Source organism: Cydia splendana, chromosome 11 (assembly GCF_910591565.1).
Source record: "Cydia splendana chromosome 11, ilCydSple1.2, whole genome shotgun sequence".
NCBI lineage: Eukaryota > Metazoa > Arthropoda > Insecta > Lepidoptera > Tortricidae > Cydia > Cydia splendana.
The window spans coordinates 21,250,294-21,278,197 of record NC_085970.1 but is presented as its reverse complement, the minus strand read 5'-3'; the positions used below and the strand labels follow the sequence as shown (position 1 = coordinate 21,278,197).

At 38.3% G+C, this 27,904-nt stretch overlaps 3 protein-coding genes and 1 long non-coding RNA gene across 4 annotated transcripts in view; 3 read left to right on the top strand and 1 right to left on the bottom strand.

Annotated features, from left to right (window-relative positions):
* The first annotated feature begins 1,436 nt into the window (after positions 1-1,436).
* On the top strand, positions 1,437-17,613 carry LOC134794846 (toll-interacting protein-like). The gene is made up of 8 exons (XM_063766645.1): positions 1,437-1,599; positions 4,322-4,444; positions 8,011-8,086; positions 8,163-8,274; positions 11,510-11,624; positions 12,530-12,616; positions 14,449-14,616; positions 14,941-17,613. The coding sequence occupies exons 1-8, from the start codon at positions 1,546-1,548 to the stop codon at positions 15,049-15,051; spliced, it is 846 nt and encodes a 281-aa protein (XP_063622715.1). The 5' UTR covers positions 1,437-1,545; the 3' UTR covers positions 15,052-17,613.
* Positions 17,614-18,124: 511 nt separating this feature from the next.
* LOC134794984 (uncharacterized) overlaps positions 18,125-27,904 on the top strand; it is a 46,871-nt gene continuing 37,091 nt past the window's right edge. Inside the window, exon 1 of the long non-coding RNA XR_010144743.1 lies at positions 18,125-18,208. This is a non-coding gene — a long non-coding RNA (uncharacterized LOC134794984). The remainder of the gene's footprint in view (positions 18,209-27,904) is intronic.
* Positions 18,606-24,294, bottom strand: LOC134794845 (probable ATP-dependent RNA helicase Dbp45A). The gene is made up of 10 exons (XM_063766644.1): positions 24,139-24,294; positions 23,828-24,021; positions 23,204-23,415; positions 22,587-22,722; positions 22,159-22,328; positions 21,414-21,641; positions 20,758-20,885; positions 19,935-20,235; positions 19,325-19,507; positions 18,606-18,722 (listed from the first exon to the last, which is right to left on the bottom strand). Exons 1-10 carry the CDS (start codon positions 24,212-24,214, stop codon positions 18,620-18,622), a joined length of 1,731 nt encoding a protein of 576 aa, XP_063622714.1. The 5' UTR covers positions 24,215-24,294; the 3' UTR covers positions 18,606-18,619.
* Positions 24,772-27,904, top strand: part of LOC134794972 (uncharacterized) — a 33,962-nt gene continuing 30,829 nt past the window's right edge. Inside the window, exon 1 of the mRNA XM_063766845.1 lies at positions 24,772-25,067. The gene's annotated coding sequence lies outside the window, so the exon portion shown is untranslated. The remainder of the gene's footprint in view (positions 25,068-27,904) is intronic.

Genomic DNA, 27,904 nt, shown 5'->3' with positions numbered 1-27,904 from the left:
GCAATTAGTGTAACTTGTAATTATACGTACTTTGCATATTGCAGTGAACATGTTAAAAAAGGCTTGTGTTTATACTAACTCCATGCTTGAATAGTAGTCAACAGTCAAAGTGTATCAAAGGTGGCCCAAGGAAAAAGGACTGCAAAGGAGGTGCAAAATTCATAAGAGTTGTAAAAGACTTTTTGACCCAAAACGGAAAGTTTAAATAAGAATTAGAGTCTATTTCAGCTACATAATAAGCTTTCTCTAGTCATATTTTATTATTACTACAAGATTAGGCAAAAAATCAACACAACTTGCAAAGGATGTAGATGTAGCAATCGTTATAAAAATATTGTGATAATGACATATTTATAATGTTTCAGCTGCGTAAACAACGATAAGGGAAGAGGGTTCTGCTGATCGTGTACCTACAATAAATGATAATTGATAACAAACTTTAACTTTTGTGTCATAAGGACTTGTAATGCAGCATATTGCTGGCCAATCACTTCAAATATTCCCTCACATTGTTGTTATCTTATAACTCTGCTTACCTTAGGTGTTTGGATGATATCCATCTCGAAAACTCACGAAAATCAATAAAATAACCAAGTCACTTCAAGTCAACATATGGGTCAGGAAACCCCAGATTTTCAAGTTCGCTAGCACACAGATGTGACGGTACACGTCCAACAATAAACTTTAATGCACTTTAATTATTATACGTATATTGTATTGTAAGCTTTAATGAAATATGTAAAGCCAACAAAACATGCAATGCAAACCGATGGGTTTGACGTTTAACGAAAGCGTTTTACTTTGTATCAATATATCCTAATGTAAACGTGTTTTTAAGATCTAATATAAAAATTAAACCTTAAGTTAAGCAAGTAAGGTACAATTTTGTTTGTAGAAAATAGTAAAGTGTTATATAAATTGACGACATTTGGTTGTCATAATGACTGTGATGGCAATCGTTCAAATACCTGCCCTAAGATCCACACGACATATTATGAATACCTTAAAAAATCGTAATTCTTAACTTCGATTTTAATAGTATTGTAATGACGATCAGTATATTATAAATAATTAATTAGTAAAGTATGCATAATAGCTTTATATAATTTTACTTAATTTATTTCATATCATCATAATATTGTCTACTTAAACTTGAGCATGCTATGACATTTAAAAAAATTGCTAGGGATGTCCGTCGTTGTTCGTCGTCGATAATGTCGATATACGTAGGTCATATCACATATTCATCTCTTCTATTCTGTTGCAAAGAAAGTGTTTATTTACACCGTATGTTTTCATTTACGACCTACATTTATTAAACAGAAAATTTTGATTTTACTATCTTAGGCCTTAGTGGTTATTGGTTATCGTACGTGTATTTTAAAATATCGATATACCTATAAAGTCAGCTACTAAGCCTACTAAGTATCCATCCCTAATCCAAATAAATATTCCGTCGCTGTCAAATCAATTTTCGTTCGCCTTTGTCGAGGAAAATAAATCGGTGAATCAGCTTCGTGGATTATTTAAAAGTGTTATTTAAACATGACTTCTACTATGCCAAACGACGGTGATAGAAACGAGGAGCGTCGACGCCGGGTAAGTCCTAAAATTATGGTGAAACACAGAGGAAAGTAATGGCAATAAAATTGTTTTGCCTTGCGCGTATGAATCATTACAATATTATTGCGCCTATCATAAACATCGTTATTCCGTTTATAGACTACGGAACCGGTTCAACAAGTTTTAATGATAATATTTTGTTTATTGGAATATTTTCATAGAGTTTATATCATTAATGTTCTGGAGATTTCTCTTATCACCATCAGATTATCGAGTTTCGGGCGCTTAGTATTTTCATGAGGTCAATGTGCTTAGGATAATTGACTTCCACTTGACCTGGATACTTTAAATTCAAGGCTGTGGTTTATTGAAAATGGTATAGTGATTTTATAAGTTTCAACTTGAGATTAATTGTGTTTCTGTTTGGCCCTATGGTTGACTGGTAGAGAATGCCTTTTGGCATGAAGTCCGCCATTTGTACATAATTGTATATCTTTATGCAATAAAGTTTCAATAAATAATTGCTAGTTGCCACTAAAAAGACTATAACATGCAGGGGCGCTAAATATTTGGGCTAAGTGTAGAATAAAAAGGGTTCATTACATTTGTTATAATTACTTTTTATATATTATAGTTTGATATATCGTTATTTTGAATAACATAATAAATGGCATACTACCGTAATACCTAATTAACGGTATACATAATGTTATTATTGGTATAATGGTCATAAGGTATCTTTACACTTCGTCTAATATACATTTTCATAATTATTACATACTCTAAAGCATATTATTTGGTATAACAAGTGACATCACATAATTATTTGTGTGGCATAATAGTTGCATGACATAAATGGGTTAGGTTAGGTTGGATTCGTTTGTGACTCCGCACAATCGAATAACCACCTAACAAAAGGAGGGTTAGGTTAGGTTAGAACTTTGAATCTCTCCATAGAATAAAATACTCTGGCAAAAAAGTAAGTAAGGTGGTGGTGGTGGTAGTAGGTAAGGTTTGAACTGCGGCCACCGCAGAACGAAAACCGTGAGAAAATTGGTTAGGTTAGAACTGCGACCTCTCTAGAATAAAATAGCTAGCAAAAGCAGTAGGGCTGCGTACTAGTTATAAAACGTATGTAAAACTTTACGTTATCAGTAAATTAAATATGACAAAAAAATTTATACAATATATGTATTTATACTTGATAAAATTGTATGAAGTATTACGTTATACAAAAATATAAAATAACAAATGTCATTATAAAACATGTATGTATACTATTTGAAAATTATATTACATTAGGCATTATATCAATGACAGTTTAGATGAAATCACAATATAATATAGGAAACGTATAATAAAAATTACATTATAACATATAATAACATATCAAATGGCGTTATAACAAATGTATGATAGTTTTTTAGGGTTCCGTACCCAAAGGGTAAAACGGGACCCTATTACTAAGACTTCGCTGTCCGTCCGTCCGTCCGTCCGTCCGTCCGTCCGTCCGTCCGTCCGTCTGTCACCAGGCTGTATCTCACGAACCGTGATAGCTAGACAGTTGAAATTTTCACAGATGATGTATTTCTGTTGCCTCTATAACAACAAATACTAAAAACAGAATAAAATAAAGATTTAAATGGGGCTCCCATACAACAAACGTGATTTTTGACCAAAGTTAAGCAACGTCGGGAGTGGTCAGTATTTGGATGGGTGACCGTTTTTTTTTTGCTTTTTTTTTTGTTTTTTTTTTTGCATTATGGTACGGAACCCTTCGTGCGCGAGTCCGACTCGCACTTGCCCGGTTTTTTTATAATTATATTAAACATTACACACCCGAATAAAAAAGGCATCCATAGTTTGTTTCATTGTGTAGAGTTCAAGGGAAGAAATTATTCTTTTAAGTTTTCCTAAAATACACTTTCCTTTCAGAAAATAGTACTTCCAAATTATATTCCATCATTTCCTGATACCAGGGCTCGGAACCGGTTTTTTTTTAAACCCGAAATAGCCTAATATTTTTAATTATTTTATGCTCTTTACATAGGACTGAGTCATGTATTTAGTTAATAACTTCGTATTATTAAATTGTCCCAGTAAAAATTAAATAATAAACCAAAGAACAAAAAGAAGTTAATAATACCGGTATTTTTTGTATGAAGAAAAAACCTGTTCTAAGCCTTGCCTGATACATATTCAAGGCACTTTGTAATATGACTTATTTTTGGTTAATACTTAGCCCATTTCTGATTCTTTAATAAATCTACTCTAATATCAAATTAAACTTTTAAAATAATATAACAAACTTATGTCCTAAAATGTTTTTTTCTGTCGGTCAACTGTTAAATAAAGACATTTGTGCAAAGCAAATATAAATAAATGAAACCCTGGCTATAGTTTGAATAAGAAAACCAAAGCGCACTGGGGTGTGTGCTACAAATAGTATATTGTCATGTGACAACCAAAACTCACTAATTACTACTACAAGTTCAGTCGTAGTGGACCAATGTTGTACCGAAAAATTATTATTATTATATTATTAAATGTGAATGCACAGGCAGCTTAAATCTGATACGTGCACATCAATGTCCACTTGTGTTTTGTAGTCTACGAAAGTGGTTGATTATTATTATTTGTACAATTAGCAAGTATTGGTTGTCACCTGACAGTATGGTGTGAGAATGTAGAGAGCATGTGGTTGTGGGGTGACATTTTTGCAGGTGAGCTGACTGACTAATAAATTTGTTTGGTACAGGTGTTGCTGGGTCCGCTGCCGGCTGGTTTCCTCCGTGCCGACGGAGACACTGCCGCAGACAATGCCATGGACGCAGACTATCAAGCAGCATTGGCACTGCAGCAGCAACTATGTGGTGCGCAGGTAAATGATACATTTCATACCAACAACTACACATTGGTTCACAAGATTTAGTGACAAAAAATCTGTAGCTGGCTAATATTAGTGATGTGGATAATATTGGTGATTACTCTTCCTGTACATGTAAGGAAAAGCAAGTATGATTTCACTATGATCATGAAAATCACCTCTGGAGTAAATTTAAGTGTACATATTTATTTGGCACGTATTTAACCGGTCAACTAATTAATCGAATTTGAGTAGTTTAAAAAAATAGAAATGGGTACTAAAATTAATACATTGGCAACAAAAACAGAGCCTTAAAATATATCAATATGAGACAACATTTTAATGCCGTTACAGCTTTTGTTTATTTTTAGGCAGGTACCAACTATTTATATGGCAACTGAATTATTATATTGGAGACTATTTATTGAAGCACATTTTATAAAAAAAACGGCTATCTATTAATTCTAAAATGAAGTTCTTTAAAATATTTTGTTTGGTCACTACACGCAGTGGCGTAGCTAGGGGGGGGCGGCGGGGGCGGCCCGCCCCGGGTGTCACCCATTTGGGGGGTGACACCCGACCGTGAACATCAGTAGTGCCATCTATAAAAATTCGTAAAACTGTGGCAGATTGCACAACCGCCATTAAGGAAATAATATACAACATGCCCACGAGGAACCCGAGAGATTTAGACAGAATATTCCTGATCATATTTAAAGACTAAAATGTCCTATAAACTGTTTTGGAATTCGCCTAGTTTCATAGTCCAGTAGCACCAGCATAGCAATGTACAAATTGCAGAACATTCCCAAAAAGCGGAAACGTTCTCGAGAATGTTCTCAGAACATGGAAATTATTGTTCCTCCATCTTGGATTTTTTCCAAAAAATACTTTTTTTTGACATAGGAATCCAGAGACCTCTATCTCCCGCCATGCCAAATCTCAGCGCGCTCGCACCAACTTGAAAAAATTAAAAAAAAAGTCGGCCATTTTTTTTTTAATGCAGTTTGTTTTGTCTCGGGGCCCTCTATGACATTTGGTCGAGCACCCCCCACCTATCACGCACCGTTTAAAAGTTGCCATACAAAATAAAAGTGGCCAGTTTTCCCGCAATTGTAGCATTTTTCCAAAAAAACAATTTTTGATAGGTATTTAGGGGATCCCGAGATTCCGTGGCCAAAATTTCAGCGCGCTACTGCAAACTTGAAAAAATTTAAAAAAAAGTCGGCCATATTAAAAAAAAACATGGCGGCGTCAATATGACATTTGGTCGAGCACCCCCCACCTAGGTCTGACCGTTTGGCCGGGCCGTCATACATTTTTCTGACCGGAAGCGGTAGACCAAAAGTCGGAATTTTCTGGGGGTAAGGATACTTACACACACCTAAACCTAAACTATCGTTTTACACCTAAACTATCGTGAATATTCATGGTATAAACTACGATAAATAAATAAATTCTCGTTCTCGAGAACATTCTCAGAAGTTACCGAGAAATTCTCATGTGGAAAGTTTCGCAACTTTGGAAAGTTTTTTTTTAATTATGTGATTATTTCTGTAATTGAAAAAAAAAAGTTAAAATTATTTTTGGGTGTCAGTTTTACAAATTATAGCATTTACATTTTATGTACAAAAAATCGAAAAACGAGAAATTCTCATGTTTCCACATGAGAATTTTATTTTGGCGAAATTGACGTAAACTCTTTTAGTATTTTTTCCTTATTTTGGCCTCATGCAGAAATGCATGGTTAAAATCTCTCGGGGTTCCTGGTATGTAACAATAATATGTTGGTGCCTCGTAGGTTTTTTTATTCAGAAAGTTTTTTTTAATTATGTGATTATTTCTGTAATTGAGAAGCTATGTCACTATTTCTAATTGGGTGACTCTGGACTATTTGAAATTCATTGTGAAATGGGATTTTACAGAATCTCTTTGAAATCGTGCACTTGGCAAAAAAAGTTTTTAAATTTTTTTTAACGTAAATTATTTGTATATCTTTCACGGGACAATGATGACTCGGACCTTTGGGAGGCGTGCGCGGAGCCCAGGCCAACATGTAGACCCTTATGACACTTATGAAATGTGGGTTACATTACACCGAGCGGATGCTGTCCTTGCCCGTGTCATAGAATGCGCGCAGAGGCAACACCCGCCAGGGTGTGGACTATTGAGAGTTCATGGAATCTAAAATGAAAGCGATGGAGTAAATTGTGAGCTATGGAATATTATACGTAATTTTATAATTGTAAAATATTAAACATATTTTTCAATTTTGATTGAATTTTGGGGTGACACCCACAATTTCCGCCCCGGGTGCCACCCATGCTAGCTACGCCACTGACTACACGGTAAACCTAACACGCTCCTCCTTGCTTCGCTCGTCGTCGCACCTATCTTTTGACTCTTGATAACTATAGAAATTAGTAATTAAAAATTTAAAGACCTAACGGTATGTTTCATGATTAGAAATTTCGACTATAAGTAAGTATAGGTACTGACCATTGGTAAATAAATTTGTGGTGTTTTGTGGTTTACGAAATTTGTCAATTTAAAGTATGCATATGTTTAAATTATTTAAAAATGGATTAAATTTAAAGCTTATGTATATAGGTATCTTAGGTATTCTGTACAACAACCAAATTTTATGATCACTTTACAATATTACTTGCCAACTTATTATTTTAGATGCCAGCCTATCATTTCTAGTTCCCTATATTTTTTTTGGGTGGCTTGATTTTGCTGCCAGTTTTTTAATAATATGATGCTTAAATTTGAGGCGAATATAAATTTATTGGCGCTAAAATATTAATGCACAGCCAAATTATATTATTATATGCCCATTGAAGGTCCTGTTTAATATTTTAGTTGCCCGGTTAATAATAAGCCTATTTATTTTAATATGCTATGCATGACTAGTTAGTCTTGCCTACACTGGCCGTTTTGTGCGCGAGGAATTTGCCTTACCTTACCCCAAATTGTCATCAACCTCTAATAATTTGTATTTATACTCTTGTAAAGTCACCACACGGGATTGTTATGACATTTAGGGTTCTTGCTAAATTGGAAATTCTATAGCGTAAGTATTGAACAACCAATTTAGCTAGGACCCTAAATAGCGCAACAATTGCGGAACGTGATGGCACATGATACTTATTGTATCAGTCATTAGATTTAGTTGCACAATACAAAGATGAGTCATTCATGAGATAAGATAATGACTATACACTAAATAAAGTACTTACTGACTATTGTGCTAGTGTTTGTTGTCATTCATTTGAGTTATGTCGGCGCGGGCTGTCTGCATTCAAGTACACACTGTAGGTGTTTATCTTCTTAAGAAGATCTGATAATGTTCATCATCATCAGAATATTTTCCTAAGTTATCATACAGGAAAAAGTGGCCGGTTTTTTTGTTTTGATATCATACAAAACATAACAAATGCAACTTGATTCTTGACTGTCTTATATGCTCCATTTTGTAGTTAGTGATCGGTGCCCAAAGTAATTTTACTGTGTCAAAGAAAGCATGTTGTGCTTGTCTAACATTTAAAGAGGCTCAAATATATGTTTTTATTTTTTAGGTCCCCGCTGCAGGGCCACCGTTGACAGCGAGGCTGAGCATCACTATAGCTCAGGCGAAGTTGGTTAAGAACTATGGTGAGTTACCTACCTCTTTAATATTTTCGTTTTGTTTGTCATTCCATATAGAAGGAATATATGGTATTTTTTGCAGGACTGACCCGTATGGACCCCTATGTGCGTCTGCGTGTAGGTCACTGCATCTACGAGACCCACACGGACCCCAGCGGTGGAAAGACCCCGCGCTGGAATAAAGTTATTCATTGGTTAGTAAAATCGTCTAAACAATTTTTTGTGTAAATAAGTTTAAATAAATAAAATTGTTGGTATATTATTGGTTGTTGGTAAATTGTTGGTTGGCTGTGCACGTTGGCCGACCGGTGGGACTCACCATGGTTGAAGCACTGGGTGCAGCAGTAGATATGAGCGCCGCGCCGGCGCGCCGCCGCCGCCGACAAAATTTTCGCGCCGCCGCCGCCGACGCTGCGCTATCGGCGTGGCATCGGCGTGACCTTGTTAGATAGTACTACTTTCAGAATCAGAAATATATATTTTATTCAGTTTAGATCTTTAACAGCGCCAGTCTGAATAGCTTATAGACATTCAAAAGGTATTGTAAGTTGTAACTTATTGTATAATAGATAACTAAATAAATAAATAAATAATTATAGGTCCATATAATTAAAAAATATTGATGGTAAATTCAAACTTTTCTGTTTGGTAACCGCGCTAGTACTGTTAGGGCAACGAAATGACTAATTTTGCCAGCTGGCTAGCTCATCCGTCATCATCTCGGCCATAAGACGTCCACTGCTGAACATAGGCCTTCCCCTTGGACCTCCATACGTACCGGTTGGAAGCGACCCGCATCCAGCGTCTTCCGGCGACATTAATACGGTCGTCTGTCCATCTTGTGGGTGGACGTCCTACGCTGCGCTTGCTAGTCCGTGGTCTCCACTCGAGCACTTTTCGACCCCATCGGCCATCTTCTCTGCGTGCTCATCCGTCATTCACCGTTTTCAATTTAATCATTGCAAGCATGGATTGAATGTCTTTAAAAGGGGTTAATTTCAGATATTAAGTGTTTTCACGCCCAAAGGTCCGGCCGTTGGCTTCGCACGGAATCACGGAAGGGCCTCGGAAACGGAATCTGGTCTCATATAAGCTTGGCCATTGTTCAAATTTCAAGCTTTGCTTTCTCGCAGCCCAATCTTTGGCCTCGCATCGCTCGCATAGAAGTAAAACGCTATCTGAACCTCCAAATTTTCGGCCCTGTTTGGAGCCTAACTTTCGGCCTCACTTTTAAAATAAATGCTTGGTCATTAGATCTTCTCCGATCTTAGCTTCACTGCAGCACGGCCTTTAACCTCGCACCAATGCACCTGCAGGAAAGCTCCAGGTCTTTAACACTATGGCCTCGGTCTTTATCGGCCTTCGGACTTGCTTACACTGGACCTATAGTTCAATTCCAAGCTCTGCTCTTTTGCAGCTTGGCCTTCGGCCTCGCACAGAGGCGCGCCGTAATCGGCGCTCCGGGCATTCGGCCGTCAGCCAAGCTCACACTTGGCATTATCTGCAGCTTCTGGCCTCGCATGGGAAGGCGTCGGAAACAGGTCTTCGGTGTTAGGTGGAGCTCGGCCCTGGACATCACTTTTTGACATAAATCTGTTTTTTGGGTCGTAATTGGTTAATGACGGAGCTTGATTTTCCTCACTTCGGCTCTTTGGACTGTCGACCAGACGTTTCCCTGATACAGTCAATCCGCTACTTTTTACTAAGCACAAAAGATAAGGGCCTCGCAAAGATCTTCCAGCCAGGGCCTCGCCAAGATTAAGACCGCCTCTGATGCCGCGCGATACTGTTCATACTTTATAAAACTTTTTTCGTACCTTTATTGAATAAATTTTGCTTGAAATTGAAAAATGCACTTATTTTATAACTTCCTTACAGCAAAATCATGTTAACGGGTAAAATTTTGGTTTGAATTCGTTTTTCATTAATCAAAGGTGTTTCAAGGCCACGCCGCCGATTCGCCGCCGCCGCCGACCGATTATGACCGGCGCGCCGCCGCCGGCTAAATGCCTATCGGCGCTCATATCTGTGCAGCTACATGCCCCATTATGTAAAAATCTGTTTTAACTTTATGTTTGTACTAACCCTACATTTAAGTACTTATTGGTATGTTACTAACAGCTAACAGTAACACATATGGACTTTTTGTTCGAAATAAATTATTTTTGATTGATTGATTGATATTATGATATATTAGGTATGTTCCGTATGTTATTGCTTTTAGGGTTTCGTATGTAAGTTTAACCTTTTGAACGCCAAACGGCGCATCCATTTGCCGTGCCACTGACGCCACGGGGGTAAAATTTAGTTTTGTGAACCTAAAAGTGGGGTGTTTTTCAGTAGATTTTCATCAAAAATCGATCGACGTCAAATGCCGTCTTTGTCGTCGTTGTCACGATTTTGCGTTGACATCAATTGTCGTCTGTGGCGTTCAAAAGGTTAAAAAATGCATGAGGTGAACATACGAAATAAACTTTGTGTGAAATAATGTGATGTACGGAACCTTGGAGCGCGACTCGTTCTTGGCTTTGTTTTAATTTGTATTTATGAGGGGCCTTTGTGTGGACTAGAAGACCATATCGGATCCGTTAAGGGGCCCACTGATTAACAGTCCGCCAGACGGTATCGGCCTGTCAGTTGTTCGGAACTGTCAAAATTTTGTTCTAACTGACAGGCCGATACCGTCCGGCGGACTGTTAATCAGTGGGTCCCTTTAGACCAGCGGTCGGCAACCTTTTAGCAGCCAAGGGCCACATAGCAGTTAACGAAGTGGACGTGGGCCGTACTTTGTTAATATTTATGACTTTATCAGACATTGTCATTTGTCAATATTACATACAAAATAGCCAGCGAGGCTCGCAGGCCGCAAGGGAGACTTTCGCGGGCCGCATGCGGCCCGCGGGCCGCTGGTTGCCGACCGCTGGTTTAGACCTTTGTATGCAAAGGCCTAACACTAATGGCGTTTATTAACTCACATTTATATACGAGTCTAACGCGAAATTTATTCAATTACCTTAATTGAATAAATAATTAATAAATTGACTAAATTTCGCGTTAGACCCGTCTATAAATGTGAGTTAATATGTGTTCAAAACGCGAAAGTTTTAAATATTATACTAATGGCGTTCACTGTAGCGCTGTGGGCTGGGTAGCCGAGGGGCTCAGGCGCCTGTCGCCATAGCAGGGGACGCTGGTTCGACTCCATCTCTGTGCACTGGAGGTCTTGGTCACTTTTCTTAATATATGACGTTGATTTCGGTTTACTAATGCCGTTATTTGTAAACCCGCTACAAGCTTTAATTTGGTAATAATCGTTTGTCTTTATTGTCATAGACTTCTGATAAAACATAAATTAAATAATTAAGGCTTTGTTAAGTTCTTTGAATAAGCTGGTTTAAACTTTAAACTGAAAGTGGATAATCTTTTCAGCTTGCTGCCCCCCGGTGTGAACTCGGTGTACCTGGAGATCTTTGACGAGTGCTCCTTCACCATGGACGAGCTGATCGCCTGGACTCACATTACCATCCCGCAGGCCGTGCTTAATGTAAGTAGAAGATAACAGTGAAATGAGTTTTGGTACACAATACAGATTGACTCTGAGAGAGCCCTTACACCTCCAAATGTTATTAGTATTATTAGTATGTAAATGGAATCTAGGAATACCTTCTAAATAAAATATTACATAGGTGTTGATAACCGGTCTGGCCTAGTGGGTAGTGACCCTGCCTGTGAAACCGATGGTCCTGGGTTTGAGTCCCGGTACGGTCATTTATTTGTGTGATGAACACAGATATTCTTAAGTCATGGGTATTTTCTATGTATATAAGTATGTATTGTACCGATTGTTTGTGCTTACGAATAAATCAATTCTATTATATTCTATTTCTCTATATAAGTACCCTATCGTCGGCTAGCAGCCATAGTTCAAGCTTTACTTAGTTTGGAGCTAGGTTCATCTGTGAGATGTCCACTGATATTTATTTATTAATGTTATTTGACAGGGCGAAACACACGAGGACTGGTACCCGCTGAACGGGAAGCAGGGCGACGGAGTTGAAGGCATGATCAACCTCGTGCTCAGTTACTCTGTAAGTTATTAATGTTGTTGGACAGGGCGACACACAGGAGGACTGGTACCCGCTGAACGGGAAGCAGGGCGACGGAGTTGAAGGCATGATCAACCTCGTGCTCAGTTACTCTGTAAGTTATTAATGTTGTTGGACAGGGCGAGACACACGGGGACTGGTACCCGCTGAACGGGAAGCAGGGCGACGGAGTTGAAGGCATGATCAACCTCGTGCTCAGTTACTCTGTAAGTTATTAATGTTGTTGGACAGGGCGAGACACACGGGGACTGGTACCCGCTGAACGGGAAGCAGGGCGACGGAGTTGAAGGCATGATCAACCTCGTGCTCAGTTACTCTGTAAGTTATTAATGTTGTTGGACAGGGCGAGACACACGGGGACTGGTACCCGCTGAACGGGAAGCAGGGCGACGGAGTTGAAGGCATGATCAACCTCGTGCTCAGTTACTCTGTAAGTTATTAATGTTGTTGGACAGGGCGACACACACGAGGACTGGTACCCGCTGAACGGGAAGCAGGGCGACGGAGTTGAAGGCATGATCAACCTCGTGCTCAGTTACTCTGTAAGTTATTAATGTTGTTGGACAGGGCGAGACACACGGGGACTGGTACCCGCTGAACGGGAAGCAGGGCGACGGAGTTGAAGGCATGATCAACCTCGTGCTCAGTTACTCTGTAAGTTATTAATGTTGTTGGACAGGGCGAGACACACGGGGACTGGTACCCGCTGAACGGGAAGCAGGGCGACGGAGTTGAAGGCATGATCAACCTCGTGCTCAGTTACTCTGTAAGTTATTAATGTTGTTGGACAGGGCGAGACACACGGGGACTGGTACCCGCTGAACGGGAAGCAGGGCGACGGAGTTGAAGGCATGATCAACCTCGTGCTCAGTTACTCTGTAAGTTATTAATGTTGTTGGACAGGGCGACACACACGAGGACTGGTACCCGCTGAACGGGAAGCAGGGCGACGGAGTTGAAGGCATGCTCAACCTCGTGCTCAGTTACTCTGTAAGTTATTAATGTTGTTGGACAGGGCGAGACACACGGGGACTGGTACACGCTGAACGGGAAGCAGGGCGACGGAGTTGAAGGCATGATCAACCTCGTGCTCAGTTACTCTGTAAGTTATTAATGTTGTTGGACAGGGCGAGACACACGGGGACTGGTACCCGCTGAACGGGAAGCAGGGCGACGGAGTTGAAGGCATGATCAACCTCGTGCTCAGTTACTCTGTAAGTTATTAATGTTGTTGGACAGGGCGAGACACACGAGGACTGGCACCCGCTGAACGGGAAGCAGGGCGACGGAATGGGGTTAGCTGGTCGAAGTATTTATCAGACGGCGCCAGCATAGCGTGCCCTGTCAATCCCTTGAATTGTCTCAAATTTTTGTTTTTTTTTAATGGATTTTTATGCCCTGGATGACAGCCCTTTAAGCCAAACCTCATAGAAAAAGGGGCAAGCTATGATAGCGCCATCTATGCAAACCTTTGACAGTTGCCAACCCCATTTGAACACCCAGTTTTGTAGCAGTAGTTAGCGATACTGCCAATACAATAGACCTCTAAATTAAGATTATTTCTGCAAAGCAAAAAAAAATAAGCATACAATTCAGTAGTATTTAGTAGTAATTCAGGGTTCTATGTTTCACTTTTATCGAACTGAAATTTGAACATAGGGGCTGTCCATAAATTACGTCATCGATTTTTGACGATTTTTGACCCCCCCCCCCCCCTATAATCATCCAAAAATCATGCTTCAAATGACCCCATTTCCTCCTACTTCATGCTACCGTCATCCGATGTCCAGACCCCCCCCCCCCCCCTAATTTGAAATGACGTAATTTATGAATAGCCCCATAGTCATAGTGACATGAAGTCGAATTTCAACTATCTTGAAAATGTAACATAGAACCCTGTAATATTGGGCTAGCGATTTATAATATATGTTTATAGGCGACAATAGTTGCAGATACACCATTTTGGAAGTGTTCATCATACTCGCACCTGTATTAAACCTAAAAAAGTTCTTATTTTTTATACACCTATTACGCGCTTGACGAAATGGACCCCATAGAAGATAATTAAATCGACAGAAAACAGGGAATATCGTGAGTTCAATCCTCCTTGACGCTCAACATGTATGTAGTTGTAGGACTTGTAACTATTCTAGTTAGGACAAAAAGACATGAAGGGTCAAAGGAGAAATGGTTCAGCACGTTAGGGTTCAATCTTAATTTTTTCGGTAAGGCAAATTCAAGATTAACTGCTTTTTTCTTCAGGTGGGACCAGCGGCCGTGGCAACCTTCCCCCCAGTTCTGGTAGTCCCCAGCACGGGAATGGGTTACGCCGCCATGCCGGTGTACCCCCAACAGCAATCCATGCAGCCCCCGCAGCAGAGGGCCCATCCGCCCCCACCGCCCCCTATCACACCTGAGCAGATACAACAGGTATTTTGCCAGCTTTTATTTATCTAGTATGTTAGTTAGTGTGGGTCAAATCTTGGAAGCTAAATTTGACTCAATTCTCCGATTTTCGATTGAGCTGAAATTTTGCATACATATGTAAATAGGATGACATGGAGCTAATCTGATGATGGAGACAGGAGGTGGTCATAAGAACTCTGAGATAAAACAACGCAACCTAATTGTCTTTGGGTTTGTTAAAATTGCCTCGATGAGTATCAGTTGCCTGTTGAAAGAAAAGTACAGTCAGCGATAAAAAAGCGTGTATCATTAAATTTTTCGCCAATTTTTTTTTTTTTTCAATTACAGATAGAAGAAATGTTCCCAAGCATGGACAAGGAGGTGATCAAGTCCGTGCTGGAGGTGAACCACGGCGACAAGGACGCCACCATCAACTCTCTCCTTCAGATGTCCGAATAGTGACGTCACACAACAGGACACTGGGCGGTACTGGTCGATGTTACTTTACATTTCAAATTCATTCTTAAGGGTTTATTTGCTTAGCATTGTTTTTGGCATACAAAGGGAGCTTGGGCAACATTATCCCAAGAATTGTTGCAAGCATTAGTTTTTAAAGCCTGGCAAGATTTAATATAGAGATAATAATAGCACACACAGTGCAAGTGTTATTTTAAACGTCAAACTTCTATGAAATGATGACGTACAAATAACACTTGCACTGCGTATGCTATCAAAATCGATGCAGACTTTTCTTGGTCTAACTCTACAGATTTTTTACACCACACTCGGGTTTGAGTCATTGAAACGTTTAACTTTTTCAGTTTTTGGTCTCTGTTAAAAATACTTTCAAACTTATATCGTCTAGTATACGTTTAGTGTCATATTCAAGTAATTATACAATACTTACTTACAGAATATAAGCGCTTAGCATTCGCTTTTACATCTCGCTCTTTTAGTCACATATTAAAGGTATTGTTTGATAACGAAAGTGCAGCAAGTTTAACATTTCAATTTGTGCATAAACAAGAGTTTATCATTTATATGCGGCTTTAAGAGCATTAAATATCTTAATCAGATTAAGATTTTAGATTTAAATAAGCTGTATAAACTCATTATAAAATCGTTAATAATAATAATACAAGGGGAAATTATAATCAAAAGCATAGACAAAATAATACTGACTCGTCAAGTAGTAGTATAGCCGTAAAGACGGTGTAAGTAGATGGCGCTGTACGGTTGAGTGATAACTGGATTGTCAAACGTTTGCGCTTGATAACATAGTTACTGCATTATTATTGCAACGCCATCTACATCAACTGTCAAATTTGAGGCTATAAAGTTTTTCATTACTTTACGTATGTTAGTATTATTTTGTCTATGTTTAAAACGATGGAACAGCCCCAAGAAGTTAAACATTTTTAGTCTAAAGCAAAGTACGACGTTTATAAGAATAGTAAATAGTTCAAATAGAAAGGCGCTTTTTAATCTCTTTATAGAAATGAATCGGCCTTATTATTATAAAGACTAGCTTCATATTGCACTATAAGTAACATCAAATAAGAAATCAGTCTATTTTAATCAATATTATAAAATTTATAAAACAAGTTTTTAAATACATAAAGTCAAAGAATACATTGTTTTACAAACTGTAATAAATGTCATATACGAAGAAAAACTGACCAAGGCCTTCAGAAACAATTCACAAATAATTTAAGTTGTTTCTTAAAGTTAAAACGTTGTTTAATCAATTATTTTCTCGTTTATGACATTTAAATTGTTTAATAATCCCAAGGCAACGGATTATTTCACATTCCACATCTTTAATACTCTATTATAAATAATACATAATGAATTAATGACAATGTCATAGACTAGAAAATAGTTGATTATTGATACCTATAACATTTTAATGTTTTTAATTTTTCTTACCTACCTACTTATTATATTAATTTCGAGCATCGACAAAGTATTTTGCTCAATTTATTTTATTGGCAATAACACCAAATTCAACATTACAGTAGAATATTAAATGTGATTTTAGTATATTTAACAAAACTATCGGTCGATACTAGAGATGGGCCGAATATTAATTGAGTCCTAGTCGTCCATTAATAACATCACACAAAATTTCGATTTTTTTTAGACTTCGCACCCTATTCGCTTGTCACACTTTCACATGCTGTCACACTTAGCATGACCCCCCCTCCCCCCTGTTGCTGTGACGTAATACACATCATGTTGTTGCATTCTTTTGCCTATATGGCATTCATTCATCCCTCCTCATTACATGCCCATTTACTTAATACATGTATTAGTATGTTAAATATGAACCGAATGAGTCGAATATTCGTATTCGGCAATCTCCATAGATAACTCTGTCCATCTCTAGTCTTTACATATTGGATGTGGAACCACTTCAGAGGTTTCACTAGGCACAGAATTGTAGTTGTCACGTTACGTACACGTTAGTAAATAGACGACAAATAGAAAAGTGATAATTATTGTTGTATGTTGGTAGTGGCACATAAGTTTAGATGGCCAACGGAAGACATTATATAGAATATGGTATTGCGTATCAGAAACTGTAAGCAATAATTTTAACTCTATTAATTTGTCTTTTGTCAAAGACAAACCTGACTTTTAGTTAAACATTATAAAAAAATCTTGCAGGGAACGTATCAAAATGGAAATTGACTTGACTTTGTTTGCTTCAGAAGGTTCCAGAAACGCTGCATTTAAATAAAAGTTGTTAGAACTTAACGGAAAAATTTAAGGTACTTACTGAAAATACATATAGGTATATTATATACTTAAAAAAAACACGTTTTAATTATGATTGATTCATTAGCGATTGATATGTTACGTTATTGTTTACATGGCATATTAATATAATAATACCCCATAGCCAAGGCTTGTCAGCTAAAGTGCCAAATTATTTGCCGTCGGTGCAATGCTTAAATGAATATTATTGTTGTATTTATTTGTAATTTTACAATGTATAAATAAATTATTAACTACTTATTTATTGGACTTTTATTTACCAGTTAGTACCTTGTTAAGACGAAACAGGAGCTGAGTTTTAAATATTTTAGGTAAATATACCCGTCTCGCTAACGGAAGCGGCACCTAAAAGTAGTGCGATAAGGCAAGGCGAAAAATCCTGCGTAAAAATCTCAAAAATCGAGGTTTCGTACTCCTCTGTTTCCTCCTCCAAAACTTAACCAATCATAACCAAATTTGGAAATCTAAATGATTATGAAATTATCTGTGTCGGACCGTTTTGCTTTTCTGGCTAATTGATATCAGTTTTGAATGCCACGCCTCTCATTGCGGCATAGTCAATTAGGCCATTTTTGAAGGGCTCTAGCGCCTTTAAAAAAACAAAAATATCAAAAAAAGCAAAACGGTCCGACACACATATTGACAATATTAATCTGTGTTGAAAAAATCATTGCTCTAGCTTCAAAAACCACGGAGGAAAACGAGGAGTACGTTTGTATGGAGAAATGACCACTCCCGTTGGCTCTTAACCCTTTTCCAAGCATAGTACGATTTATAGACCACATACTCGCCAATAGAATTTCAACTTTGGCATTCCGATTTAAGATTCAAATTAGTATGTACTTTCGAGTAATGTGATTTGTCTTCAAATGAATCATCAAAGCTAGATTAATTTCGTATAGATTGGTGCGGTGCTAGAGAAGGGTTAAAAGGAAAACCTCTCGTAGGGTTAAATTATCCGTGTGTAGTTGATAATTTGACAAATCGATCATCATCACACGTTATTTCCGTAATCATATCCTGTAGATCAGTATAGGCAAAGGTTCATTGAAACTTGACCGCCGATGTAGATGGCGCTCCGTATGTCGATCCAGTGACGGCAAAAATATGGCTTAGCGCCATTTATTTCAGCTTACAAACTACGGGGCATGAGCTTTCTTAGACTACATCCCTTGTACTATTAATAAACTCTGGGTAAAAGGTAAAAGTTATGCAAAAAATGAAACTCAATATTACACCAGCAAATTTATTTATTAACTTTCTTCTTTTTCTTCCCGGGTTCTTTCTGGGTACTGACCTTCTCCGCTTTCCGCTTGATCTTGCTTATCTTCCCTATCACATCCTTGAACCTGTAATAAATACTAAGTGTTATAGTCGTTAGTTTTCAAGCTGGCCCTTACAGCTAACTCATTGTATATTGTAAGTAAAACCGCACGTGCTACTTATATACCTGCATAAAAAATGGTGCGGTCACTTTGACCGGTTATTGAATTACAACTCCTATGGAAATTGCAATAACATTCAAAAAGAACTAATCGAAATAGTAGATTGTTAACCAAGGGATGAAAGGCACTCATTTACGCCGATTTAACAATTTAGGCAAAGGTATCGTTATTTATGTAATGGGGGGTCAAATATCAGAATGGAAATTGTCTAACAAATCCATTTATACCCAAATTTCAATTACTTATCGTAAAAAAATAATAAAATCGTACTTGGAACCTAAAAGGCTCTAGTGCAAAAACGTATCATTTTCTGCGCACCTTTTAGAACAACAATGACCCTCTTTAGAACATGAGAAATGAAATATTTTGCGAGGTTGTGTGTGGTCCCTCTACGGTTACTGAGTGTCGGCGAGTCGAACGCTACAGAACCATTCTAAAATGTGTCATCGAGATGCGTAACAAAGGCGCGTTGTCAGAGAGTGAACTTAACACTACAAATAAATAACCTGTCATCCTTCTTCATCAAGCTCTTGTTGACTTTCTTGAACCCCTCTTTGATGCTGGCGTCTATGTCTTCAGGCTGGAGTCGATCTTCTGTCTCGTTCTTCATTTGCGATTGTAGTTGCTTGATTTTAGCTAATTTGGCCTTTTTGGCGGCCTTGATGCGCTTGCGACGCATTTCTTCTAATCTGTGGATAAAATCATGTTTTATTTTAGAAAAATAAACAAATTAAGTACCTAAATGAAGCGCCACGGATTGGGTTAGTCAAACTATCATTTTAGTATTTAGTATCATATACCAAGGTTTAGAAGCACTGACCCGGCTTCCATGGCATCAGGGTCCACCCCAGCTTGGATCCACCTCTTCACCCTGTAGCTCCTCTTCCGCTCCTCAAACTCCTCATTGTCGAGTTGTGCCTCCTGCTCCCGCCGAGGACGCTCACTGTTGTGAACAATAGAAGCACTGACCCGGCTTCCATGGCATCAGGGTCCACCCCAGCTTGGATCCACCTCTTCACCCTGTAGCTCCTCTTCCGCTCCTCAAACTCCTCATTGTCGAGTTGTGCCTCTTGCTCCCGCCTGACGCTCACTGTTGTAAACAATAAAACTACTAACCCAGCTTCCATGGCGTCAGGGTCCACCCCAGCTTGGATCCACCTCTTCACCCTGTAGCTCCTCTTCCGCTCCTCAAACTCCTCATTGTCGAGTTGTGCCTCTTGCTCCCGCCTGACGGTCACTGTTGTAAACAATAAAACTACTAACCCAGCTTCCATGGCGTCAGGGTCCACCCCAGCTTGGATCCACCTCTTCACCCTGTAGCTCCTCTTCCGCTCCTCAAACTCCTCATTGTCGAGTTGTGCCTCTTGCTCCCGCCGAGTGACGCTCACTGTGGTGAACACTTTTACTGCTTCGTCATCTGTAGACAATCATATTTTTATTATGTCAGTGTAAAGTTCCTCAGTCGTAAAGTCAATGTATAATAGGGAGTATTACTGCAATGTTCTGCCGCCAGAGTGCAGCACTAGTGCACTTAGTAAACCATAGAGTAACTTATACAATACTAGGCCTTAAACAGATTTTTGACAAGTTTTCACTATGACATTGATGCATCAAGGCGGTGTGTTTACAGGTGGCCTACCGAGAAACGCGAAATTTCGTTATCTGCCTCTCTATCGATCGAATAGAGATCGGGTGATAGAGAGACAGAAACCGAACTTTCGATTTTCGTGTTTCGCGGTAGGCCCTGTGATTGTGCTGGTGACGCCCTCTGCGCAGAGTTTTTCGTAATATTCCCTATTGCTTGCCCTCAATTTTGAATTGAATATATTTTTACTTACTTAACATAATACAAACCTTCAACCAGGCCTTAGCTGACAATAAAAACTTCTTACCAACCGCCTCAGTTAAACGGTAGACCTATAACAGACAGATGTCTTACCGTCAATTTTGAACTCAGTAAGTTTGGTGTTGATGTGTGCTTCGATCTCGCCCAGTCTCAGAATGTCGTACGGCGTGATCAGCGAGATCGCCATCCCAGTGCGTCCCGCCCGCGCTGTTCGGCCCACCCTGGAAAAATGTAGGTACTATTTTAAAATCCCCAACGTTAGTAGCGTGCTTGAACTAAAAGGGGCAATCCCTGTCAAGTTTAAATTTCCAATTTTTTTATATTCTATACTAAAATCTTACATTAAATCAAACAGAAAAGTGCCGTGAAGTGAAGCCCTATCGGGTTTGTACTGACACTACATTCGTGGATACATTTTACATTAAACATTGTTGTGATACATAGGATAAACAAAACTTATATAAAATTACAAATGACATTACTTACATGTATGTAAAATGTATAATTATTGGTGCAATAAAGAATATTTATTTACTTACTTACTTAACTACAAGAAATATATCACGTTTACGTGTCAAGAAAGTCTTATTTAGACCATAAGTTGTAAGACACTTCCTTGGTTTTCGTAGACATCACATTGGTGAGCACGAGCGTGCATTTCACAGTTTATCATGCTCACTTTCATTCAATAACGACTTGTGGCATAGTCATTTGGGGAAACTTTACCTACTTCTATAAGTCTGCCTCACCTGTGTATATACTCCCTAGGCTCCGTCGGCAGCTTATGATTAACCACCAGGTCCACCGTGGGTATGTCGAGCCCCCTGGCCGCCACGTTAGTGGCCACGAGCGTGCACTTCAGGTTGCTCCGAAACTGCGCGAGCGCGGACACGCGTTCCTTCTGCCGCATGAAGCCGTGGAGACACACGTTGTCCATACCGATGGCGTTTAGCATCATTGAGAGGACTTGGCATTCTCTGTTGGAAAAAAATAGATGTTTGTGGATAATCTTTGTTCTCTTCATATATAACAAGCGCAGCGATGCCGTCAACACAGTGCTTCGTAGTATATACTATTGACACACAAAAATGACAATTTTGTTAGTTTTGAAACAGATTTACATACATGAATAAGGCAACAAAATTAATTAAAATTGTAAATTTTAACATCCAATCAAAAGAAAGCAATTGAATACCGCGTGTATACAGACATATTTAAAAAAAAGGCATCGCGCTCTCGTCGCTTATATACTCTGGGGATACAGAAGGCCTACCGCGGACCACGTGCGACGTGTTGCCTCCCTCTCACACTTACGTACGAATTTACAAGTGCGACAGAGGTGCAATACGTCGAACGTGGTTCGTGGTAGGCACTCAGGTTCCCAAGTTGCAATCCAAGGTGCAACTAGAGAACTAAACATAGCCACAACCGAATACAGAACCTCCTCCTTCTATGAAATTAAAGTCGGTTAATAAAATAAATGAGAATGCTTACTTTTTGGTATCAGTGAAAACCAGTACATGCGCGCTCGGTTTGGTCTCGCGATATTTCCTGAGAGCCTGCACTAGATACACGTCGCGAGCGTACGCGGGGCATACCGCGTATCGCTGGTCCAGTGTGGACACAGTCAGTTGAGAATCAGTTTCCTTCCATATTACGAGTTTCTGGAAAAAAATATGCCATGAAATGATGAAACTGATAGAAAAACTGAGTAGTAAAAGATAGGTAAGGTAATCATATGAAGATACACTTTTTACAATATTTTATTCTACCCACAATTGACACAAGGTAGTCTTCAAAACAATTATTGATCCTGAATTATAATAATCGTTAATTAGTCATGTGTAAATGCCCTATAATTATTTTGTAAATATTTCAGTGCTTTGATTTGATGGTACATTAACTTAAATATATTTACTTACTTCTTTGTTCACGGGAAGTATTTTAGAGTCTCTGACTTCATCAGAAATAGTGGCTGAGAAGAGTAAGTTCTGTCTCTTAGCTGGCAACACACTGAATATTGTCTCCAAGTCATCTGTGAATGATTCACTGAATAGCCTGAAAACAACAAAATCATATATAGTAAGTGTATGTTTTGCACAATCATGCACATTGCACATACAAAATGTGCAGTGAAAAAAAACACTAAGTATAGTTGTTTACTACACTTAACTGAAATATGCGAATAAATAACTCAAATTAAAATAGATGTGCTTATACTTAACTAGTTCTGGGAGACCGAGCTTTGCTCGGAAAACATATTAAGCCGTGGTATGCCGGAGCGAGGATCCGCGTACGAGGAAAATATTAGAAAAAAATTATCATCGCCCCACGAGAGGTTAACATTCAAAAATACGCGTTTACCTAGCGATAAGAACTAGCCAAATCGATTTTTCGCCCTCGAAAACCCCCATATAGCGTATTTCATCAAAATTGTTAGAGCTGCATGGATGGCTATATTAAATATTAATAGCCATTGATATGGCTAAACTAAAGATATAAGTCTAAGTTTTTGAAGTTGGTTCAAATTTAAACTTACCTGTCAGCTTCATCCAACACCAAATATTTGATCTTCTTTAAAGAGAATGTGTCGCAGCCAGTGATGTGGTCAGCCAGGCGGCCCGGCATGGCTACCACTATGTGGGGTCTCTTGGCAAGCTTCAGGGACTCTTCCAGTTGGTCTGAACCACCAGTTACTATGCACACTCGGAGGGAGAGGGGCTGCCCGAGGATGGTGAATTGGTCTGCTATCTGTGTTTATTCAATTTAGTATTTGTTTAATTGTTATTTCTAAAAGTCTTAAGTTCATATTTTCTTATGTACCTAAACTTTTAAAATTAGTAAAATAAAAAACATAATTAATCTATGATAAAGATACTCACAGACAATGCAAAGCCATAACTGTTAAGTTAGGATCTTTAAATCTTGTAGAGTTGGATATTCTGAATATAACAAAGGATTTTTGGAAATTTAACCCCTAACCTTAAAGGGACAAAATTGGTGTTAAAGTTTGGCTGTGGACAAATTGCAGGCAATAATATGTCATTTTGCTAATAAAAATATTTATATTCAATCAAGTTTTGATTTCTGAATGTATACAATTTACGTCACAGTCATGCCTAGCTTTATTAATTTATAAAGATTTTTAAACAGTTTACAATACCTGGTATGCCAGCTCATGTGTAGGTGTTAAAACTAACGCAAAAATCCCATAAGGGTCCTCTGCCAAGTTCTGTAGTATGGGTAGAGCGAACGCGAACGTTTTCCCCGAGCCCGTCTTTGCTGCACCTATGCAGTCATTGCCTTCCAGTATCTCTTTAATACAACCTTTTTGGATTGGAGTGGGTGTCTTGATTCCTGAAAAGATAACAAAAAACTAGTTTACACAGTTAATAACGGCAGCTGAGACTATTTTGCGATAAATTACAACGGCTATATTAATATTATTTACGAAAATAAATCGAAAGAACATACCAAGACTGAATAGTTGTTTTATTAGCCATTTCTTCACACCGAGAGCCGCAAATTCTTTTCCCTCATTGTCTTCCATTGCTGTTGTATATTATTCAGAAACATGGGACATTACAAAAAAGAAATTAGTTTTTTAGGACTAAAATTATCTGAACAGGCCAACACGTTGTTTTTTTTTTGTCACCACATGACAATGACAGCTGAGCTGACATTTAGTATAGTTTATTTTTAGGTGTGCGCACTCCGTTAGAGGCAAGAATTGATTAGGTGTGTTCTATTATATCGTTGATCAAATCATAATAATTCAAATAGTTTTTTTAAGTATTACTATTTTTTACCAAACTTATTGTATTCAAGTGATTTTACCGGGGCATTATGTGTTTAGTAGTTCAATTTAATTTTGTTTAAGAATAGTACCGGTAAATTATTACGTTGAACAGAAAATACTACACGTAGAAATATACAAAGCCAAAACAAAAATGGCCTTGCAAAGAAAATGTAACCAATGAATTCTATTGTCGCAAGTATATGAGCCAATCCACTTCCTTCGTTCCATGAAAAAACTTTCTAAGGTTACGTTTTCACCAATGAAAGCGTATCTTCTAATAACAAAATATCAAATATTTACATTCGGTATTCACTCTGTGGCTGGCTGGACCGCGGGACCGTCACGCACACGGCGCGTGTCGCATATTATTTTCGGAATTCTTTATTTATTTTAACCGTTTCATTTGTGTTTATCTATTGATGTCTATCACACGTGGCGTTCTTCTACAGTTAGCGCTAGAATTACCTGTATACAGCGAATAATCGTCAGTGGTTTAATTGCTTGATTTACGGCTTGAAGACATGAACATTTGAGCAGCTCGCATTGCATTGCATCCTAACTCAGTTACAGTAATAAGGAGTTTCCGTGCCGTTATACCTTACCGGTAAGTACTCAACTTATTGATTTATTAACAATCCTTATATTGTTCTAATGATGAAATAAGGAAGAAGTGTTCCTTGTTAATTATAAAATACCCTGCATTATCTAGATATTTAAATATGCAAGAAACAGTCGTAAGAGAAAATACGATTTCTATTTGTGGCATGGTATTGAATTTTCGTCCAAGCGTTACAAAGTTGCACGTTAGTCTTTGTGTATAGTATTTTAGTTAGTATATATGTCGCAGTCGGATCGTATAATCCGCCGTATTACATTACGGCTAGCCGTTTTCAAAAACAGGGGCGTTTTGAAATGCGGCGGTTTAACGATTAGCCGGATTGAATGCGGCTGAATGAGAATCCGCCGGAATGTATTCGGCGCCATACGTTCTTCAACACGGCTAGCCGTAATGTAATACAGCGAGTCATTAGCCGCCGCTTTGACAGTTTATAGTTCCCATTTTTAACACCCGTGGCGCTGCCTGACAAACGCTGGGGTGTCCATCAAATCTGGAGTTCGTCGGACTGTTTCTTTTCAAAAAACATTTCCATAGCAACTTAACTAGACGGAGCCCCGCTTCGCGGGGCTCCTATTTCTGAGCGGTTTGCCCTTCGGGCATCTGAAGCTACCTAACGAACCTAACCTACCTACCTATTGATTAGTGAGACGTCCGTGAAAACATTACACTTTGGGGAAAAAAGCGTAGGTAGGTAAGTAGGTTAGGTTCGTTAGGTAGCTTCAGATGCCCGAAGGGCAAACCGCCCAGAAATAGGAGCCCCGGTTGCGGGGCTCCGTCTATTTAAGTTGTGAAGGAACTGTTTTGGAAAAGAAACACATGTAGTGCGGTGGGACCATGGTAAAAATAAATTAAATTGCAAACATTGTCAAACTCCGGTTACGTAGGCGACCGAAAGAACTGGTCACTCTACAATCTAAAATAGTAGTACGATGCGGCTAAACGTAGGCCGCCTTATTGAAGAACGTATCGCAATGACAATCCGGCTAATCGTCGAGCCGCCGCATTTCAAAACGCCCCTGTTTTTGAAAACGGCTAGCCGTAATGTAATACGGCGGATTATACGATCTGACTACGACATATATATACATGGTATACCTACATATATAGGACATCGCGATCAGGAATAGGAACTAGGTCTCAGTCGCTACCTACGCAATCGTGTCTGTGTTCATGTATAACCATAGTTACTTACTCGATGTATATGTACCGACCGGCAGAATGGCACCGTACAGGAGGCATGCATTGCAACATTAGAATGTCAAATTGTATCTTGCGCCTTTGTAGGACTTAAATAATATTGTAATCCATAGGCTTAAAAATATTTAATTAACTTTTATCATATAATAATTTACTATAAAACAGATTAAATAAAAGAAAGGACAAAACAGTTGCTACTCTGGTTTAAACTTTAAACTATACTTAAAAGTAATAAAACAGGTCAGTTTGTATGGATTTTTTATACCATGTGGACCATTTTCAGTGTTGTTAACAATTGAAAAATTAATTAGAGTGAGACAATAACATGTAATCACATAGTTTATTTATTTCCTGAATCTACCTCCTTCATTATATTGTTTACAATATTCAGCTAACCTACAGATGATACTATTAATACAGCATTATTTTATCTAAAAACCACAACAAAAAGTATTCATTAATTAAGTCTCTTTTGTTATCCTTATCCTTATGAATACATATTTTAAATACTTTTTCACCACACTAGCTCGGAAAGGCTTACTTTGCACTTCAAAAACTGATAGCAAAGTTGCATTTTATTCACATGTGAGGCAAAGTAATCAAATGCAAATTTTGAGTTGTTTTCTTATGTTTTCTGGTAGAATTAACTTTTAAATGATGATTTTGGATGATAAATATTTAATAACATTAATTTGGATTTGATTTGGTTTGATTGTGTTTGATATTTTACATTTAATATTTGCTTCGGATTGGTGAGGTGAAAAATTTTGTGTTTCACTCGGGGGCAAATTTTGTTTAACCCTCATGCTTTGAAACCCTCGCAACGCTCAAGATTCCATTTTTCGAATCTTTCGCTTGCTCGGGTATCAATATTAGCATGAGCGGTTAAACAACAACTTTGCCCCCTTGTAAAACAAATAACTATTGTACATGCAATTATGATAAGTTTATTTATAGTAAATATTCTACATGCATGGATGTACTTGCTACCTTGACTATTTTCTGTCCTATAAAATGGGTTAAAGCTAGTTTAAAGTATTTACAAACATCTTGCTTGGATCCAGCCAGAAAAATATATATGTACTAATTTTTTCTCAACCATTTTTAATTTTTACAAGCTTTTATTTAGTTTCGCCTGACCGTTGTTTGTCTGTCTGTCTGTAATCAAATCTTGCAAGTTAAATTTGATCCGCTTCCCGGTTTCCGATTGAGCTGAAATTTTGCATGCATGTATAAATCGGATGACAATGCAATATTATGGTACCATCGAGCTGATCTGATGATGGAGACAGGAGGTGGCCATAGGAACTCTGTGATGAAACAACGCAGCCTAATTGTGTTAGGCGTTTTTAGAATTGTATCAATGAGTATTAGTTGTCTGTCGTAAGAAAAGTACAGTCAGCAATAAAAACTTGTACCAAAAATTAAATTTTGATGTAATAAGACAATTTACTCTAAATGTAATGTGACACCAACCGACGATTATCCCTGTTTGCACTATAGTAGTGCACCCAAGGACAAGCCCCGGTTAGTGTAGGACTATTGTAAGAAAAGGTACAAAAAGAAACCAGCAGCCACTGTGCCAACTCGCGTCTTAGGCATATTTCACTTCCGCCCTGCGAGCA